The 20147-nt window shown below is 37.3% G+C and overlaps 1 protein-coding gene across 1 annotated transcript in view; it reads right to left on the bottom strand.

Moving 5' to 3' along the window:
• The window catches only part of PREP (prolyl endopeptidase), an 83361-nt gene that overhangs the window by 38881 nt on the left and 24333 nt on the right, over window positions 1-20147 (bottom strand). Inside the window, exons 8-9 of the mRNA XM_021553809.4 lie at window positions 9270-9461; window positions 529-726 (exon numbers count right to left, since the gene is read on the bottom strand). Coding sequence (XP_021409484.3) covers window positions 529-726; window positions 9270-9461 — 390 coding nt within the window. The remainder of the gene's footprint in view (window positions 1-528; window positions 727-9269; window positions 9462-20147) is intronic.

Below are 20147 nucleotides of genomic sequence, written 5' to 3' on the forward strand. Positions count from 1 at the left end.
ATTTACTTTTTTGCCACACCTGTATTATGTAATGTTTTGGACAGCTCCAGCCTTGCAGGACTGTACAAAGAATATTCCTATAACAATTCAACAACACCAAGTACTGTAAGGACAGATAGTAAGGATGCTCAAATAAAGCTATGCATAAACAAATCATAAAACTCTCAGAGAACACTTTCTGCGACTTTTATTGATGTTCTTTAAATTTTAATTAAAAATCACATTAAACACATTAACAATTATCTTTTACTGAGGTTTTCACCTTCTATCTTGCTGTATGAACTGTGAGAATGCTACAATTATATCGCCAGTACAAGTCAGTCTTTAGTTTAATGCAGGTGTCTCAAATACTAGCAGGCACACTATTTAGGCTTGATGGATCAAAGGATACATTTTTATGTGCACAATCACTGCTAACATGGGTGGAAGCAGTTTTATACCAATATACCAGAAAACTAACTAAAAAAAAAAAAGAGAAGGATACTGTTCTCAGGAAAAGGAACAATAATATGAGACAAAAAATCTTACCTGGAGATAAAAAGGAAGTAAACTGGTAGAATATTTCAGTGTCCTTCTTTTGGCCACTATATCCCACAATACTACCAACTTCTAGGGGAAAAGTCTTGAGATGTGCACCGGTGGCTAGGTCATGAAGCTGCAGGATATTCTTCACATCATGCAAGTAGCACAAAACCAGGAAATTGGACCTAACACAAGCAACCCATTCTGCACATCATGTAAAAGAAAAACAAAGCCACAGAAAACACAATTAGAAAACACGAGAAAGAAAACAATCAGACATAGTCTGATCCTAAAATTCTTTAGCATACCTAAAAGCATGCAGCAAAATTTCTGTTACGCACTGCCTTTAACTCTTAGATCTTTGTAAATGAACCCAAAATAAAGCCTGACATTCTCTGGAAATGCATTAACCATGCTGCTTAAAGTTGATTTATGCAGACACAGGAATAAAAAATTGCTTAATCAATATGCTTATGCATTTAGGATATTTATAGATCAATACTGCTCTTAAATATCACATATTTCAATGCATAACCCAAGCAAAACATTTATCTTTGCCAGAAATACTTATGGAAAGTCATGAAAATCAAAACAATAATTATGATTTATACTCAAACTAAACTCGTAAGGAAAAAAGACATGGTTCCATATTGCACACTGAGGAACAGAACCTAGATGTTACTATTTGTTTTGGTTCTATTGCTGAAGTAATCAGGAGACTATTCTTGCAAGCAAGCCCTACTGGGTGTAAGAAAAGGGCTATTCTGGGGTGATATTCTTATCATGCCATTAAGAAAAGCCCACATGCCTATTCAAGATGCTAATGTTGCTAAACAGCATTCTTGAGACTGCAAGGTAATAGAAGCAGGATGCAGCACAGTGAACTCAATCCAGCAAAAAGATCCAGGAACAAACCCCTCTGCAGAGGTTCACTGCCTTTATGTCTCTCCTGGCAGTCCTAGTTCTAGCCCCGCCGTGTCTGTGCAGCTGTGCAGGAATGAGAGGTTCTGCTCTACAGAACTTTTCTCATCCTGAGTTTGTTCCTTGGAATAATTACTAGACATATGTGAACCTTTATTTCATGGCATGCCAATTTTCCACTGGACTTAAAAAAATTAAGACCAATTAAAATAAAATATCTGGGTTAGTAATTTCTACAAGTTTCTGTGGTTCTACTGACTATCAACTACCTCACTTTAACTTCCATCACTATAGCCTGTAAAGTGTAGAAACTCTTTGGAGCTCCAGTACACCCACAATATATAATGTAATATATAATGTCTCCTGTGTCATTGGCTTTAGATCTGTAGTGGCAGGTCTATTTATTTACTCATACAGACAGGAGAAAGATTAAAACATCTTAATCTTGCTCAATATTTCTGTCATTTAAGAAATTATTTTGCAACAAAAGTATTTTAACTTCTCTTTAATTCACAAATTGAATACAAGCAAGACAAAATACAGGTAAAGTTAAAAATCAAAGAAAGTACTCTGAAGGAGGCAATGTAGGACATTTTTATTTGTTTGTAAGACTAGATGAGGAGGTGATTCTTATTCTCTTCCAACTACATATACACAACTTCTTCTCTGACAATGCAGACTGGAAATCTAAATCATGGGCAAAATACCAGTGTTGTAAAATGGCTTTTATTATCTGCTGGAAGCAAAGAATGAGGAGACGAACCAAATGAGCAAGAAATTTTAGGTAGGACAGACAGGGGTACACTGTAATGCCAAAGCAGCACTGTGAGATGGAGTCTAATATGACAACATTAAAGGAAAAAATATCAGAACATAGCATATAAAAATTGATGGAATTTCAATTTTATGCTATTTTATGTTATTCACATCTTAACAGTTCTTTCTTGTTTCCTCAAAGTCCTATGAAAGCAAATAATTGGAATTCATAGAGTTGTAAAGAAGACAGTCCTATAAATGCATCTTTGCATATTCAAATTCCAGAATAAAAGTTCCAAGTTGTATGTGATGCTCCTTTCATTATGGGTAACAAGTTTTTGGAATTGAAGGTCAAAACTTGTTATACTGAAAGCATCATATATATGTTGTCATATAGAGTTCAGGTCTGTGATGACCCCTAGAGCTCAAAGACCTTCAAATCCTTTTAGCTTGTTTCTGAAGGACCAGTGAAATGCAATACTTGTCTTTCTAGACATGTGAAATCACATTTCATAAATACTTAAATAAAGCTTTACTGTTCCCCTCTTCACAAACATTGCCATTCATCTTTTTTTTTTTCACAAACTTTCCAACTCCCTCATGAGCTTCTAGTCTAAATTTGGGAATGTTCTAACCAAAGCCCCAGAGAACACTTGCTGAAATTTTAGCCATGACCTGAAATAATAAGGTACTGCATAACCTAACACTGTTTATAGATTAGTAATCGATGTTTCATTTTCACTCTAGAGAGGTTAAAATTTCTTAAGTGAAGCTGGAGAACATAATAAATGTTGTAAGTTAATAGTTCTATTCTATTACATATTTTGAAATACAGAATCCCTCTTGGCTGTATACACAAGGAGAATATGTAGTAATTTAAAATATTTTTCAACTTGCCACTGCACAAATTTTTCAGGATTTTTATGTGGTTTATGAAATTCATACAAAATATGAATTTAAAAGTTAGCATCCCAAGAGCAACACACTTTTTTTGCATGCAAAATTATTGCCCCTGCAATGAGTAGGAGATCCCATGAGCTCCACTGGTATTCTTAGCAACATCTATAATTAAAATGTCCAGTTTTACTCTCAAAATTTCTTGAAAAAACATTTCACAAAATGGATTATAAACACTCAGATCAACTTCAAATGTATAAAATATATAGCTTTTCCTCAAAAAAAAAAAAAGGACTTTTATTTTAAAATTATGTTGGGGTGATGCTTTAATTCCTCACTAATTATTTGATTAAACAGCTCAGTTTAATGGATTTTTTCTTTAAGAGCTGATGTTCATTATTACTTTGACTTTATATTCATGAAGTGGAATTACTCTTTTTATTAGATTCAATTGCTCAGGAGAAAGGCTGCTGGCTTATGTGGGGATTTCTGCTACTAAGGAACTTGCCTAGGAAGCAGCAATATCAACTCTCCATTACCTCTTTGTTTTATAAATTAGATGCTCTCAAGTGGAGATAACAGATGAGAAGCCAATGCAAAATATTTTTAAAACATTCCCATGAAATTTAGGAACACAGCTTCTGTGTACAGTACCTGTATTATAACTGGGTTTGGTGCACTGCTAACTGCCTCCAAAACTTACAGTAATGGCAGCTACAAATAAATGCAAAAAGCTAAACATTGAAGCAGACTTGAAAGACCAAAAGTAAAAGAAGATACTAAGAACCAACACTTATATACACAGCAAGCTAAAACAATGCTGAATTATTAACAATAGCTATTTTTTGACTGCAAGCTTTGCGATGAGTCTCTGTTATTCCCATGCTCAGCACTGAGAACCACAGGTACTGTTGGGTGTGTTGCATTAGCAGCCAACCTTTTGGTCTTGCTCGTGCAGTGCAGGATGCATCCTGCATGCCTCTGTATTTCCTAAGAACTTTTAAGACTGTGTGATTTCAAATCTCCTGTCTAAGTCTGACACCATTGCTGTAGGCACCCTTTACAGACAAATGGGGAGAAGAAATAAGCACCTTTAGAGCGCAAGTGAACCATTTATTTTGGATACCCCATTCTGGGATACTGTGAATTGCTTGCTGAGCACTTTCACACACACAAGTGATGGTTTTCAAAAAGCTAACTGCCCAAAGCCTCATCAATGTATAGGTCAATTTATTTTCAGTTAATACTGATGAACAGAGCAGTTACTCTCCTGGATATACCAAAATTTATCAACCTACCTACTTCCATCATCCATCAGGCACAGGATTTATATTACTACACAATAAACACTAGGAGGTTGTCTTCTCCAGCATGAGCATCTGGCTTCAGGCATCAGATAGAGATGAGCACACTTGGAGGCAGTACTTTCCTAAGTACTGAAAGCAGGTGTGAAGAGTTATCCCTGGTACTGGCCAGTTCTCTCTGAAGAATACAGTGACCAATTTGGTGACTACAATAGGTTACACACAATTCTGCAACAGCTGAATTTGGGTTAGAGGAGATACAATTCTTAACAAGGCCTAGAAAACTGAGTTCAACTGTGTCTAGAACTTCTAGTTCAACCTTTGAAAAATTCATACACTGCTACTTTCCAAAAACTTTTTTTTATTTTGACAGCTGTTATTAGTCACAAAGCTGCTAATGTGGCACCTGCAATGTTGCTATGAAGAACCTTTTGAAATAGTTTCAGTGAAAAAAAAAGGGTTGAGTCCTCACACTAAACATCTGTGCCACTAACCTTAATGACTTAAAACAGTTTTGACCTTTCTTTTCTGCAGCACTAACTACAGCATGTGAAGTGTCTGAACATACAAACATGCTTTGACAGATGAAATGCTGATGGAGAACACACCCCACTAGAAGAGCCAAACAGCCATAGAGCATCAGCAGGAATTGCTGAGTTACCTGATGTACCCTGTGCTTATGAGTCCACTCAACATGTGTATTGTACAGTGAGAATTATTCATGTATTTCAATGGACAGCCAAAGCTGTAGCTGCAAGACAGTCCTGGAAGGTCACGGTGGCTTTTTTTGGTCATCACAGAGAATGACCATAAACTTCAGTGGCTCTGCAGATTAACAGGTACCAATGCTGATCTCAACTACAATGAGCTCTAACCATCACTCAAGGTTACTTATGGTTAGCCTTGCAGGTAAAGCACGAGCAATTTACAGAATAAAACATTAATAATTCTGAAACAAGTGAGTAAATGCTGACAAGCCTTCACATTATAAAGCATATATCTTCTCACTGAAAACCTATTCTCAGTGGCAGCTTGCCATGTTAAAGTTAATGGGAAAGCTTCAACCAATTTCAAGAAGTTAAGGATTTCGTGCTCCTTACAGACTTTCCCTCCTGTCTTCACTACAGTGCCAAACCACAAATTTCAGCTGCAGTACCTTACCTTTCCATCTCTCACATACTTATGAATTAGTTAGCAGGTTAGAGGTATAAAGAAAAATACTATTTTCCATTTGGGAATTGTAGCTGAGGGAAGGGAAGCATTTACTTGCGCTGAGTTTAGGTGTGCAGATGTGTACAAGGGTACAGGGAGCACTGCCAGCTTTGCCTGTGCTTGTTAAATGGCCAACTGAGATTCAAGGAACTGTTAAGATCCTCTCCTCATCTACAACATATTCAGGAATACGTCTTATTCCTAAATCCTCCTTACTCAGGAGATCTATTCTGCTTTCCAATTGCCACAAGGAAAGGGTTGGATAGAAACTGCTGCTCTCCAGTTGCCCTGCTCTACCAGTACTGAGCACCCTGGGTGCAACGGAGGGTGTAACAGTTCTCAAAATAAATAATTTAACCTTCTAGACGCAGCAGGCTTATCCTGTGCCTTAGAACTAGGGTTGCAGGTCTGTTATGGTCAGTCTACATTTATGGTGTCATAGCTGCCTTTTTAATTCAGCATGCTTCTTGCAGCTGTATGGTCATTTAAAGCACAAGTTCAGCATCAGATGTGAATTTCTCCTGTGGTTTTACTTCAGACTCCCTGAAAATTAAAACTAACACTTTATAAACAAACTCCAAAGGGAAGGAAATTAGTCTCATCACACTACAATATGCTCTGAGGTACCCTCTTCAAATTCCTTTTAAAATAGCTGTCATTTCTTTCTTCCCCTCAGCTTACAGAGTAGAGATCTAAATTTACCTCATATCTCTGTGTAGAATCCCTGCTGACAGCAGTAAAATGAAGTGAGTGTATAACCTCACTGCAGGGCTATGCTTGATTTTTCCCTTTATTTCCCAAATTATCTCACTTATAAACAGTTCTTGAAAAAGAAAGGCTCAAAGCCAATAGAAAACTCTATCTTAAAGAATATATTGAGGAAACCAAATGACATTCACACCATCATGCAGGCATGTGTATATATTTCTTGGTTAGATTGTATTAGCTGTAGCATCTTTTGAAGAATACAATGATACTTTGTAAAACATCTCTTTATGCCCGTGATGGATACTGGTAGAGATTCTTAAATTTAAATCCTGTTTATTATTTGTAAACAAATCTATTTAACTGCAGCTTTTATGAAATTGAATCTAAGTTAAGACACAGAAATGAACAGGCTATGTCTTTCAGGTAGGTCATACATCCCAATAAAACACATTTGCAACCTAGGGTACCACTAACTATAATGCTTGTGAAGAAATACTAATACAGCTAAATTACATCTTGTTAAAGTCACTCCCACATGTAAGTAAAAAGCAGTAATACCCATTTACCCTCTGAATCACTGCTGTCTTAGCTTTTGTAGAAGGAACTTCATTACACTGTCATCTCTATATCACCCAGATCAAATTCAGTTGACTCCAAGGTTTTCAAGAATTAATCATTAACTGTCATCACTACAATTATGTCTTCCTGAACAAAGCTTGTAATGATTAAAAGAGCCTGATATGGAGACTGGCTTGCTTGCTGGCTACATCAAGTGAAGGAGTGAAGTTTTTTATTTATTCAGGTGTACAACTTCCTGAACATGATAAAACTCCCATATCTTGATACTAAGGATGTAACACTAATCTGCAAGTATCTGTAATAAAGAAGCAACTTATGAATTTAAATTTACTTTTCTGTAAGATCTACTATATATTTATTAAGATCTACTTAAAACTCATCTTCTAACGGAGACTCTTTCATTTGTTAGTTCAATCCAATTTCTTTACATATAACTCCAAAAAGCGATAGAGGGAAGTAGACGTATGATTATGTGTTCTGGCTTCACATTCAACTACAGTAAAAGATTAATGACACATAACATATTCCTGGAAGTCATCCTGATGCTTTTATAGACAGATTATGCTTGCTTTCAAGTGTTTAAGAGCTGAATGCCTGTTGGGTTTACAGTCAGAAGGCCAGTGTCCTCAGTAAACCCATTCATCTGAGCTTTCAGTTTTTGTAGTGCAGTTCTTGTTAAGTCTGCACTGTCAAGGCTGTCATATATAAGGCATTAAATAAATGTTGCATGCATTAATTTTGTTTGTGCACAAACATGAACTCATCACAACTTTGCCTTTAGAATTAAACCAAAATGAAGTTGAGCTAAATATCACAGTGTAGGGAAGACCAGATCTGGCATTTATCTCACTGGGAAGGAATAGATAATCAGTGCTTACAGAGACACTGGTCAAAATTCCTTTGGCTGCCTAGACCATTTTCCATGTAAGTCCACACATATGAACCACATTTCATGTCAGTCACAGGTTTCTGTCCCATTCTGTTTAGACACTCACCACGTCCAAGTCAATTTTTCAATTTGGCCCCACTTTATAAACTGCTGTCCCTCATAACTTAAACATTGCTTAACATTGCCTGTGTATTTGCACATGACCAAAATTAAGACTTAGAAGCAATTTTTCACTTACATCTGCTACTAATTCTCTGCTTATGACTTGAGACATACTTCATTTAAGATGCAGGTTGCTCTTGATTCAAATAGTTCCCAATCTTAAGAAAAGATTTGTGCCTCACAAGCTCTAATTTGCTACATTTCCATACACTAAAATTCTCTTGATATTCTAGAGTCCAGTCATTTGCAACATCACTACAATTCTGGATAAGTTTAGAATCAACATTTATGTCACACTGGGGACACCTAGGCTGTGGCAGAAATCACACAGGGCACATTGTGAACTGCAGACAGAAATAATTTTTTAAGTGACAGAAGCCTTAAGATAACTTAGGAGTAGTAGTAAAATAGATTTGTCTCTGAGGAAAGACAGAAGTTACTGTATATGCATATATGAAATCAGATACACAATTCTACATTTTCATTCTGCAAAGCAGCTCTTCACTGGAAAAGTAGCAAACGTGAAGGAATTTGTATGAAAAGTGATTAATAAAACTTCAGAGTATTTTTGAATAACTAATTATGCTAGTCAGATAATTAGTACCTTGTACATAATTGTACCTTGTACTGTATGGAGAACAAACTACATAAATGTACACTAGGCATCTGTCAAAAACAGCTCAGAGGAGGGTCTTCTGTATTATCTGAAACTAATTCTAAGCTTTCATAGAACCTTCTGGAAAATGATGGGATTAAAAAATACACCTTTATTTTAATTATATCAAAAACCAAATATTTATGTTTTGAATGGCCTTCTATACTTCAAGAACTCCATGCCCTTATGCTTTTCTGAGGCTTTTTTTTTTCAAGTACTGTTTACTCCTCTTATTCCAGGAACAAAAGAAATCCTGTCTCAAATTCTGACCAATTCTGTTCAAAGCATGCTGCAGTACTGCCAGATTTGCTCTTTCCCTTCTTTCTCCTTACAAAGTCCCTCTTATTGTAATTCCTGACTGTCTAGTAAATATTTATTTCACTGACATGAAGTAGGAAAATACTTTCCCCTCATTTCCTACAAACACAGAATTGAAACAAGGACAGATGAAGCAACTTTATTAGGGCCACACAAGACGTTAGAGAGAGAAAGAGATATTCTGAATAACTTGTATCTCAGCAAGTCTTTTAATTGCAAATGCTAAACAAAGTTTTAACACAGGAAAACAGCAAGAAAGTCTGTAAAAGATAATTCAACAGACTAATTACTGAATTAATTTGGAGAAAGCAGAACCTAATGTCTTTAACCTGACATGAACTCTTACCTAGAACATCTTTCTCATGTTCAGGGACGAGAACTTTCCATTTGGATTCCTCTGGATCACTGAAGTCAATGTTGATTAACCGATAATTTGGAGAATGGCGGTTTGTCTTGAAAGTGAACACTGTTCCTTCATTGGTGACATACTCATACTCAGCCTCAAAGTTATCTATCAGCTTCACCCATTGAAGAATTCCTGCAAGATCAAACAGAATGTCAGTTCCTCAAACAAAACCTTACAACACCTGAGAGCAAGGCTGTCCTAACAACTGCTGTAGGCTCTTTCTTGAACAATGCCGGTGACCAGCGCAGTTATGGAAAGGCCAGAATCTGTACCAGGTATTAAGAACTTCCAAAGACTGCTCCAGATCAATAGGCTGCAGTGGAAAAATGACAGTTCACAGACATGTTAAGATGATTGGTTTGGAGAAATTTCTAGCAAAATACTGACAGAATTATGCCTCGTGTTTCACCAGCTTTCCTAAGGGGCTTCTGGAGAGCTCAGATGTTTGCCACAGCAATGCTCCTACCACAGGGGCTGCTGTGAAGCCAATGCCACCGAGCGCATCAGGCTCTTGTCAAGGGAGCTCATAAATGCCCCTTTCAACAGACTTAGAATGAAGGGCTGCAGCTGACTTGAAAGACTGCACTAAGCTTTCAAGTGCAATTTTATTTTTAACAGCTTTTCTACAATTACTATTTAATTATGAAGATATGTTTGGGGATTTTAGTTCCTGCAAAAAATTTTACTTTGAATGGAAAGTTTTCCATTCTCCTTAAAAGCCCAGAACTTCCCACAGAATAGAAATTATGCTATTGGAATTAGTACAATAAACTTCAACGAGAAGTTTCTCTTTCAACTCAGAACTAGCATTCCTGAAATGCTGTTCTGCAGAAATTTGTCGCCATCAAAGGACAACTACAGTTAGCAAATGTAGATGAGACAGCCTGGTCAGAGAACCAGGAAAGTAGGTAACTTTTCCCATAATCAGCTTGTGAGACTTTAGGGATTTGAAGAAAAACAATGATAGCTTGTTATTCTAAATAACCTGCAGGTGTTGTTTTTCTACTCTCAGTTTTCCTGTTTTTATCAAAGATTGTTTATAAGAAAGGCATTTTGTTAATTAGCCAATCAGGTGAAATGTATTGATTAATTGACCAATCTGGTCTATCTGTATTGGAACAGTGCATAAAAGAGAGAATTTCAAAGTAAAGTGCAATGCTGTGCAAACCAGCCTTCTGGTGAGTCTGTGTAATTTCTTACTCAACAGCGACAAGCAGAAACATCTGGGTTTCTGAAGAAAGAAACTGCATTTTGCCTATCAATCTCCTAGAATATCCCACTCAGTAAAAGAAGCAGACTTCTCTCAAAAATTAATTGCCTCAGTTTCAGATTGTGGTACAGAGTGGGTAGTATTGACTCAACCTGAAGATATGATTTTAAGACTCCACTGCCTTTCATTCACATTTTCCTGTTTTGCAATAGGTTGAGAGGCTAGTAGAAAGAAAAAGCAGCAAGGCTAGATAAGATATGTGATATACTTGTTATATGTACAACCCAACCTATCATCCAATCTTACTATTGTAAGCATCATACATTAGCTGTGCTGAAAAATCAGAATCCTTATTGGTATGTGAAACTAAAGCTCTTATATCTTAAAAAAAACATTTAGTGCACTGTCTGTCCCCTTCCTAAAGCTACAAGTTGGCTCTTTGCTTTTAAGTATAAACAAATAAACTGTTCATAAATCTGTGTGTGAATCTCTGTAATGCAATGTTTATATCAATAAAAAAGCATTTCAGCTTATTTTATAATATTAAAAACTGAGCAGAATAATGCAAGTAGTCATAGCCAAGCTGTAATTACTGTAAATGAAAAAAAATAAAAGAATAATTGAGGAAGCAGTGAGATGACTAAGGTCATTTAAAACCCATTAGATGTAATAACAGAGTATAGTCAGGCCTGGTACATTCATAAAGTTTGTATCTCTTAATTGCCATTTTGGTTTAAAGAAAACATCCCTGTCTCTTCATGCAAAGTAATTAAATTCCACTTTGTGTGCTGCTGTAGTACAAACTTTCCACACAATCCAGTCAATTTAGTATCCTGAGTGAATACACTGCCCCTTAAACTTGATTTTTCCTGAGATCTGAAGTTTTGCCCAAGAGATTTCATGTTAAAAGCAAACTCCTGCTAAGTCACTGCAGTTGCTGTGAGTTCCACAGAAAAAACCTGCTTTGATGACCAGCAAAAACAAAGCAAATCTATTCTACAGAGAATCCTAATAAACAACATGAAACCATTTCAAGACCCCAAGTCACATGGCATTTTAGTAAATAAAAACTTTAACTGCAGAGTAACACCATAACAATACTGGTATCTGACAGAATGAAACCATCATACTGAAGTACAAGACTTCATAAAAAGAAATTGCCAGATTGTTGAAAAAACACATTTTTTTAATGGCAAATGTGCACAATAGTTGTAGTCTCCAAGTGCAACAGAACTTGGATTTCATGAAGAAAAAGGACAATAATGTGACACTAGGGATTTACATTGCTTCCTTACAACTCATTCATCCATTCCCAAATGAGCAGCTAGTAAAAAAGTGAGAGGGTTGATGTAAGGGGTACACTTAGCTGTTATTATACAAAAACAGGAGCATCCATCTTATTAAAGTGGCTTTTATGCAGTCCTTAGAAGACAAATATTACAGATTAATTACCTCTAAACTACTGTCTTACTGAAGTGGTTAAATATGCCAACATCTAATCCAGGATCAGGCAGGAACGAGGCAACTACAGGCAGCCCTTACATCATTGCTGCACAGAGGATGTGCTGCAGTTCTCCAGTGAGAGGAACAAATCCTTTGCAATGACACAGCTCTCAGCCATAAGAAGATGCTTCCTTATGCTTGGTTGCAGGTGACCTGGTTGTGGCTGTGACTGAAAGGGATATTCTAGCATTGCTTCAGATCCCCTTGCTTAGCCTTCTCCTTTGGGGTAGAAATAACAACCTAATGACAAACACAGGCAGTTACTGGGCACTTACATGGCTGAAAAGTGATGGGGATAGACACCATTTCTTCCCAGTTCATGCCAGTGGCAACACAAGGAAGGGACAGGCCCATTTAGTTCACTAGCATGGCACTGCCCCCCATGTCCAGCACTCTGACCTTGCCTCTCAGTAACAAAAAGAACAGTATGTCTGCAAGTTATGACTTCAATAAGTACTTGAAAAACAAGGTGAAGGATAGACATTAAATCCATTCTTCATAAAAAGGAGAGAAAAGAGTTGAAGAACTGGATCTTGATATGGAATTTATAGGTTTAACCAGCAGCCCTCTGAGAACGTGTCTTTGAGAAGAATCACTGAGAAGTGGTATTTGGATAGTCTAAGGCTACTCTTAACACCTGAAACGCTGAAGACTTCAGTTTAATCCACATAAGCACACAATCAGACAGATTTATTATATACAGGAAAAGCAGGGTAGTTTCCTGTACACTGCTGCTATACCCCAATCCTTTCCCTTGCCAGTCCTTCTATTAAAATACACCATTGAAAAGATACAGATGGTTTTGCCTGTATGTTTTATACCAATCAGTTGTTCATCATCACATTACTACATTACAATAGGAATTGCAGGTAGAACTCAATGGACAATAATGCTATACTACACAACAGAAAATGGTAATCTTACAGAGCTAGACTTCTGCAAAAGACTAAATCAATATTCAGTATACAGACAAAATTTTTAAACAAAGTTTTTGGATCCACAAAAGATCAAAAGAGAAATTGTTTCAGTAAGCATCACAGAATATGCCCTCAATCTTGTACTGGCCTCTGGACATAGTAAAATATTCCACGGTCTGCTGAGAGATCTGGGTGATGAAGCAGGTCTGTGAATGACAACTATAGGAGAAGGAAAAGCTAATTTGAACAAATTGGTAAGAGCATGAATTATAACAAGGTCTTGTTACCAACCCTCTTTAGACAGAAAGGATAGAGTGGCTGAGAGTCACTGTTAATCACTTCACTAAATGTTCTTGATATTTCCATATTTCGTGTAAAGGCCAAACAAATGGCAAATAACCTCTATGTACTGGAGAGATAAGGTTTAATGGTAGGATTATCTGACACTGGGAAAGAAAGTTTTCAAAAGGCAAACACTTGCATTTGGCTTTTTTAATGGGCTCTAACAGTCAAAATTATCAGGTGAAGATATAAATCCTCATCTCTATAAATTCCATTCTGTCTTGTCATTTTTTGCAAGACAGCTTTTCCACAAATGGGGCAGTGCTGAGAAAGCTCAGGAAATGAACCAGGAGGCTTGGCTCATAAGAATGGGACGGGTTTTCTAATCCAAAAAATTATGCCACATTTTATTACAGTACACATATTAAATATATAAACTTATACCACAGAAAGATCATGATTTTTTAACTCCTAGATTTTCATAGAATTACAGAATGGTTTGGGTTGGAAGGGAGCTTAAAAGCCATCTACTTCCAACCACCATGCCATGGGTATAGGGTCACGTTTCACTAGACCAAGTGCTCAAAGCCCTGTCCAACCCAGATTTGAATACCTCCAAGGATGGAGCATTCACAACCTCTCTGGGCAACCTCTTCTAGTGTTTCACAGTACTAATCCACACTAGGTTTTACATTCAATAGAAGACAGAATCTCATGGTACACAGCACACATTAGACCGGAAGAGACTGTTTCAGGGCCCCTGTGGCATGTTCATAACATATTCTGGGAACTGAATGGCAGAGTCCTTCAGTCAGACATCTACTTCTACATCAGAATCTAATTCCTTCTTGAATCATGCAATATTCAGCTTCCTCTCAAGCCCCTGCTCTGAGCAAGGCAACTAGGGAAAAGAAATAGGGTTTTCCCCTCTTTTTTCTTCAAAGCCACAAATATTTAATTGTTTCACTCTGATCTCCAAGGGCAAGAAAGATTTTCAAACAATTTAGACTCTCTTTAAAAGCAAGATCTCTCTGTCTTGGGACCTGACTTCACTTATAAACATCTGAGAGAGGAAATACTGTAAAGAAGATATTAAGATGTTCTTAAAAGGAATGCAACTTTCGTATTTGTATTGAGAGGGTATGACTCATTTTGCAGATGATAGATGACAGCTACTCAATGATCATGGAAAGTTAATGTATTTGCCATCTAAAATATAAATAAATGGAAGGAAGCAATCCTCATTCCTTTGCGTTAAAAAGTTCAGACGTGTCAAGATATATTCAAATATTAATCCAGAAGACAGAAATCATGCACTTTTATGAGAAGACATTTCTCAATCAGTTTCAAGGCTCCAGTTTTACTTCCACTGGGATAATCACTCAGAAGACAGGAGACGTGAATATATATGATTCATTTTGAGAGAGTTATAGCTCATGCACTCAGACAGCAGAACATAGCAACAGAAAAGCAAGCATCAAAGCTAATCTCTCTCCCTCACACTACACTTTCTTCAATATAAAACTATGAAAGTACAAATGCCTCATCTGAAAAAATAACTTCATTAAGAATAGTGTTTACCCTGGTGGTGTTCGAAGCCAGCTTGAACAAGACTTTGAGTAACCTGGTCTAAAGAGAGGTGCCCCTGTCCAGGGTAGGTAGAGTTGGGACTGGATGATCTTTGAGGTCCATTCCAACCCCTCAACATTCTATGATTCTGTGATCTATAGATGCAATGCCCAGTCAGAGAGTAGCACCATGAAGGTGTCCTTGCTCAAATTAACAGCAAGCTATTTAATTTCATAGAATAGTTTGCATTTGAAAGAACCTTTAAAGGTCATCTATTTCAATCCCCTTGCAATGAGCAGAGACATCTTCAACTAGATCCAGTTGCTCAAAGCCCTATCCCACCTGATTTTGAATGTTTTCAGGAATAGGGCATCCATCACCTCTCTATGATGTGGCAACCTGTTCAAATGTTTTAACACAGTTATTGTAAAAATCTTCTTCCCTCTGTCTAATCTAAACCTACACTTTTTTTAGTTTAAAGCCATTACTGTTTTTTATATGGGAACAAACCCTGCTAAAAAGTTTGTTCCCACCCTTCTTACAGACTCCCTTGAAGTTGCGAGCAACAGCAAAGTCTCCCTGAAGCCTTATCTTCTCCAGGCTTAAAAACCACAGCTCTTTCAGCCTTTTGTCATAGGTGCTCGTCTCCTGATCTTCATCGTGGTTGTCCTCTGAGTCCACTCCAACAGGTCAATGTCCTCTCTGTGCTGGGGTCCCCAGAGCTGGATGTGGTGTTCCAGATGGGGTCTCATGAGAGCATGGCAGAGGCACAGAATTCCCTCCCTCATCCTGCTGCCCATGCTGCTTTGGATGCAGCCTAGGATACAAGTGGCTGTCTGGGCTGGGAGTGCACATTGCTCCATCATGTCCAGCCTCTCATCCACTAATACCAAGTCCTTCTCAGAGCCAGCAGGGCTGCTGTCAATCCCTTCATCCTGCATCTTGCATTGATAAAGGGGGTTACCCCAACACACGTGCAGCAGCTTTGCACTTGACCTGATAGAACTTTATGAGGTTCCCACAGGTCCATTCCTTGAGCTTGTCCAGGTCCATCTGTATGGTATCCTGTCATTCAGGTGTGAAGAACCACCCAGCTTGGTGATGCCCACAGACTTGCTGAAGGTGCACTCGATCCCACTGTCGATATAGCACCGCTCCCAGTATGGGTCCCCTCAGTATGTATGGTCCCATCAGACCACAGACACTCATCACCCCTGTCCTTTGGGACACTGAGCTGTTGACCACTACCCCTGAGATGTGATCATCCATCACAACTTCATCCACCCATCAAATTAACATCCCTCCAGTTTAGAGAGACAGATATGGTAGAGGATCACGTCAAAGGTCTTACAGAAATTCAAGTAGGTGACGCCCCATGGTGCTTTTTTTGTCACTAATTTTATTTATTTTTATTGCTAATAATTTGCTTACAAAAATAAATACATATGAACTATAAATTTATGTATAACAAATTAAAAAATACAGTGAAAACCAGACTTTGAAATTGACATTTAAGGGATATGAAATATTTTTCTTAAAACACTCTATTGTTGATCCTTCCACATATTTTTCAAGACAACTAATTCTTTTCTTCCCATTTGTTAGGATACAACAGCCTTGTTTTGATATTCATTTTGAAGTATTTTTTTAAAGTTACTTCAATCACAAAAAAGTTTTTCAAAACATGGAAGAGTATTCTCCCTCTCAACACATTCCACTTTATAGCTGATGTCTACTGTCACCTCACTGCCTCTTGTTCATTTTCATTATAAAGTTTTTGATCCACTATTTCAGGCTACACAGCACATACTGACTCATCCCTTTAATGTTACTGTATATAGCACTATTCATTGCTTATTTATTTATTAAGAGAGCCTGATAAATTGCAAGACTAAACTAAAATACAAAAGGCCAACAATCCTATTTTCAACACTGATGTGGACAAACATTACCTTTTTCAACCTGCCCTCAAGTCACATACATGCTTTTTTAGTGTGGGGAAAAAAAGAAATCAAAGAAACAACAACAACAAAAATCTGACTCTTAGCCTTGCTCTTAAATTCTTTCTTGCAACCTTTCCCTGCCAGTCTAATACAAAGCAATTCCAGCTGACAATGACTAAGCAGCCAGCAAGCTGTGAACTTCTGTGTTTGCTCCATTTTTATCACATTTTTTCAATACAGTAGTTCTCAAGTATTTTTCACTAGCTCCTATTCCTCTACATGAGTCCTCCCACCACCTCACACTCTTCCCAGCAGACACAAACCACCAACCTCCAAGTAGCCCAGTAACCAAGCATAAGAGTCCCTATCACTGTTCTCTCTCTAAAAAGCCCATGTACCTCCTATTTAAAACAAATCTGTGTTTAGCTTCCTTTCCAATCCAACAACTCAGGTGTGCTTTCCAATTAGCCAACCCTCTCAGCTTTTTGAATTCCAGAAATCACTGCAGATTTTCATTAAGGCTATGTTTCCACACACCCAAAGGTTATAAGAGCCACCTCTTCAGCACCCCATGCTGGTTTATATCCCTTTTTTTTCCCCTCTGCTCTCAGGCTTCAGGTTCCCCAGGAAGAGTAAAGTGGAGCTCTGCCCAGAGTTTTGAGTCAGTTCTGAACTCAATCACAAAACAGTTTTACAGTGTTCACAAGTGGAGCTTGACCTTTTCATTAGGCTTCCCAGCTGCTACAACAATACAAAATAAAGAAAAAGGTCAATACTAAGGACAACTTCAACAAGACCAGTAGGCCATGTCATTCTGGTCTATGTTCATAGCCAAGGGTGATTAAACAGCTTTCATTTATTTCTTGTTGCACAACAGATTGGTGCTAAATTCCTTCTTCACAGCACCAAATCACATATTCAAAAGAGTAAACAATAAAGGCTGACAATCTAATAAAAAAGAAACAATCTCATTTCTCAAGAAAAGGGAAAAACAAAATTATTACCAGGCACAGAAGCATGAAGAGACATGCTACGTAAAAAAAACCCCACTGTTTTTGTGGCTTGGTTGGGGTTTGGATTTTTTTTGGTTGGTTAGGTTTCTGCGTTTTTTTTGGTAAAGTATACAAAAGGTTTACTAATAAATAATTGCTTGATTACTGTGTATCCAGCTGTTTGGCTACTATGAGACATTTTCAGGTATACTGAGAACAGTTAAGCAAATTCATGAGTCATGAGAAGTTTTCTTGTTTGACTGGTTCAACAAACAAGCAAACCTGAGTGCTGCCTGTCATGTCAAGATCGATAAAATAGCTACCGAAAATTGTGCCTTACAGTGCTCAGCTACTGGGTAAATATGTGGTTTTTAAGAAATACTTAGCATTAGATCACTTTAAGATGCTTGTTACAGGAGCCAAGAGTTGAAAAGCCTATGAGCAGCTTAGCAAGGTAAGTAGGGAAATCTGGAGTATGGAAAGAGGGAATAACCTTCTGGTCATTAACCCAGAGTGCCATCCTTCCTGACCCAACAGGCACTGCACTCCTGCTACTGATTCATAAGGCAAAAGTAAACCTTATCAGTTAGCTGACAGAGTGGTCAAATCTGGACAAGAATCCCATAATTTTGTCCCTGATCTTTCTAAATCTCACCCCACAAGGAGCTAAAGTCAAGGACAAAGAGCAGTCAGCTGTCTTCTCCCAGGGGGTCTTCTCACAACACTATCTTGCCACAATACTATGAATTATGACCTCAGGTCTTGAGTATTTGTAAAATACTGATATGAGATAAAAATGTTTTTTAAAGTGTGTTTGGTTAAGTTAGTTGTAAACATAAAAATTCCAATTAGTAAACCTGGTCATTTCTAACACAAAGAGTTTTGTCACAAAAACTATGCTGTGAACTCGGTTAATCGGAGGGGAGTCACAAAACGTCTATGGTAATATGGAAGGGAAACAATATCTCTCCAAATCTCTATCTTTTCAGACTAATTTAAAATCCTCATTAAAATGAAGCTATTTGTCATAGGTTACTTATCACAGTGATTTTCTATTCTCAAAAGGAGCATTTTTGGCACAAGTAGCTCACAATGATCTGCTTAAAAACCTAGCAAACAACCTGACCACTTGAAGAGGAATGTAACTCAGTCTATACAGTAGAAACCCTCTGAAGGGGGATAGGAAAGCATGAAGAACATTTTCGTTAATCTGGGAGGCAGAAAAGATGCTCAGATACTTCCTGTACTGTTCATGGAAAGAAACAGAAACATTGCTGTGTAGATTATCTTCAGAGGAAAACAATCTGACAAGGAATGTCACAGGAGACTGCACGGCAAATTTGATTAATCTATAGCTGTTGACAAAAACATCATGACATATAGTAAAGGGGGAAGATCTATTGACACACCTTAATTTTCAGATGCAGAAATATACAAGTTAAATCTTTTTAAGTCTCCTGAACATTTAGAAATAGTCTATTCTCATTTATTAGATGTGATCTCCATTCAGAGACTAAGATGATTTCCCACTCAACACAGGACAAGTTAACATCCACTGACTCACAGCCTGAGAAATACATGAACAATCAGTGAATGCACAGGACACAACTTCCTTCAGTACAACAGAACTAATATAATGTTCTCTCTTCCAGAAAGTCTTTGATGACATCATTATCACCTCACTTATTATTTAATGCCAGCATATGCAAAAAGAAGCAATAACTCATGCTGTGCAGGAAGGTAATGAAATGAATTAACTCAAGATTACTAAAGCAAAAAGTAAGTGGCAAATATTGGACTAACCATATTTCATAAAAAGATAACTTATGAGAAAATTAAACCAGAGGTTTCCTCTTCTTCAAAGCAATTTACTTTAGATTGTTAGCAAAATCATTCTGTTCCACTTCTTGATGATTCTTGTGGAAAAATCTGGATCTTCCCTTTCAGTTTCTTGGATTGAAAAGGTGCAAATTTACTTTTTTATTTGTATTGTCTAGGCAGACAGCAAAAATGGGACAGGTACATAACTGAGCATATATATGGAAGAAGTTCACAATTTAAGAAGGCAAAAAGGGTTTTACAGCTTTGTTATTTCGGCTGAATGAGCTTATGTGGTTGGATTAATCTTTTCAAAGCAGCCACAAACTGTTAAATTTAATTTGAAATTCAAAAAGTAAATATTTTCTTGCTATAAAAACAGGCCATAAGAGTATGCCATAAAAACATGCCGTAAGGGTAAAAACGGAAGATTACACGTTCCTTTCACCTACTGGGGAAAGAACTACCTGAGCTCCTGTAAGCTTGTTATGGCTATATTGTGCTGCTTGATGATTCCCACAGTAGCTGACTCATCCCTGAATTCACAGCCATCTTCCAAGTTCTACCAGGAAGATATTTATTAA

This window comes from Lonchura striata, chromosome 3, assembly GCF_050655825.1.
Source record: "Lonchura striata isolate lonStrDom1 chromosome 3, ASM5065582v1, whole genome shotgun sequence".
Classification (NCBI taxonomy): domain Eukaryota; kingdom Metazoa; phylum Chordata; class Aves; order Passeriformes; family Estrildidae; genus Lonchura; species Lonchura striata.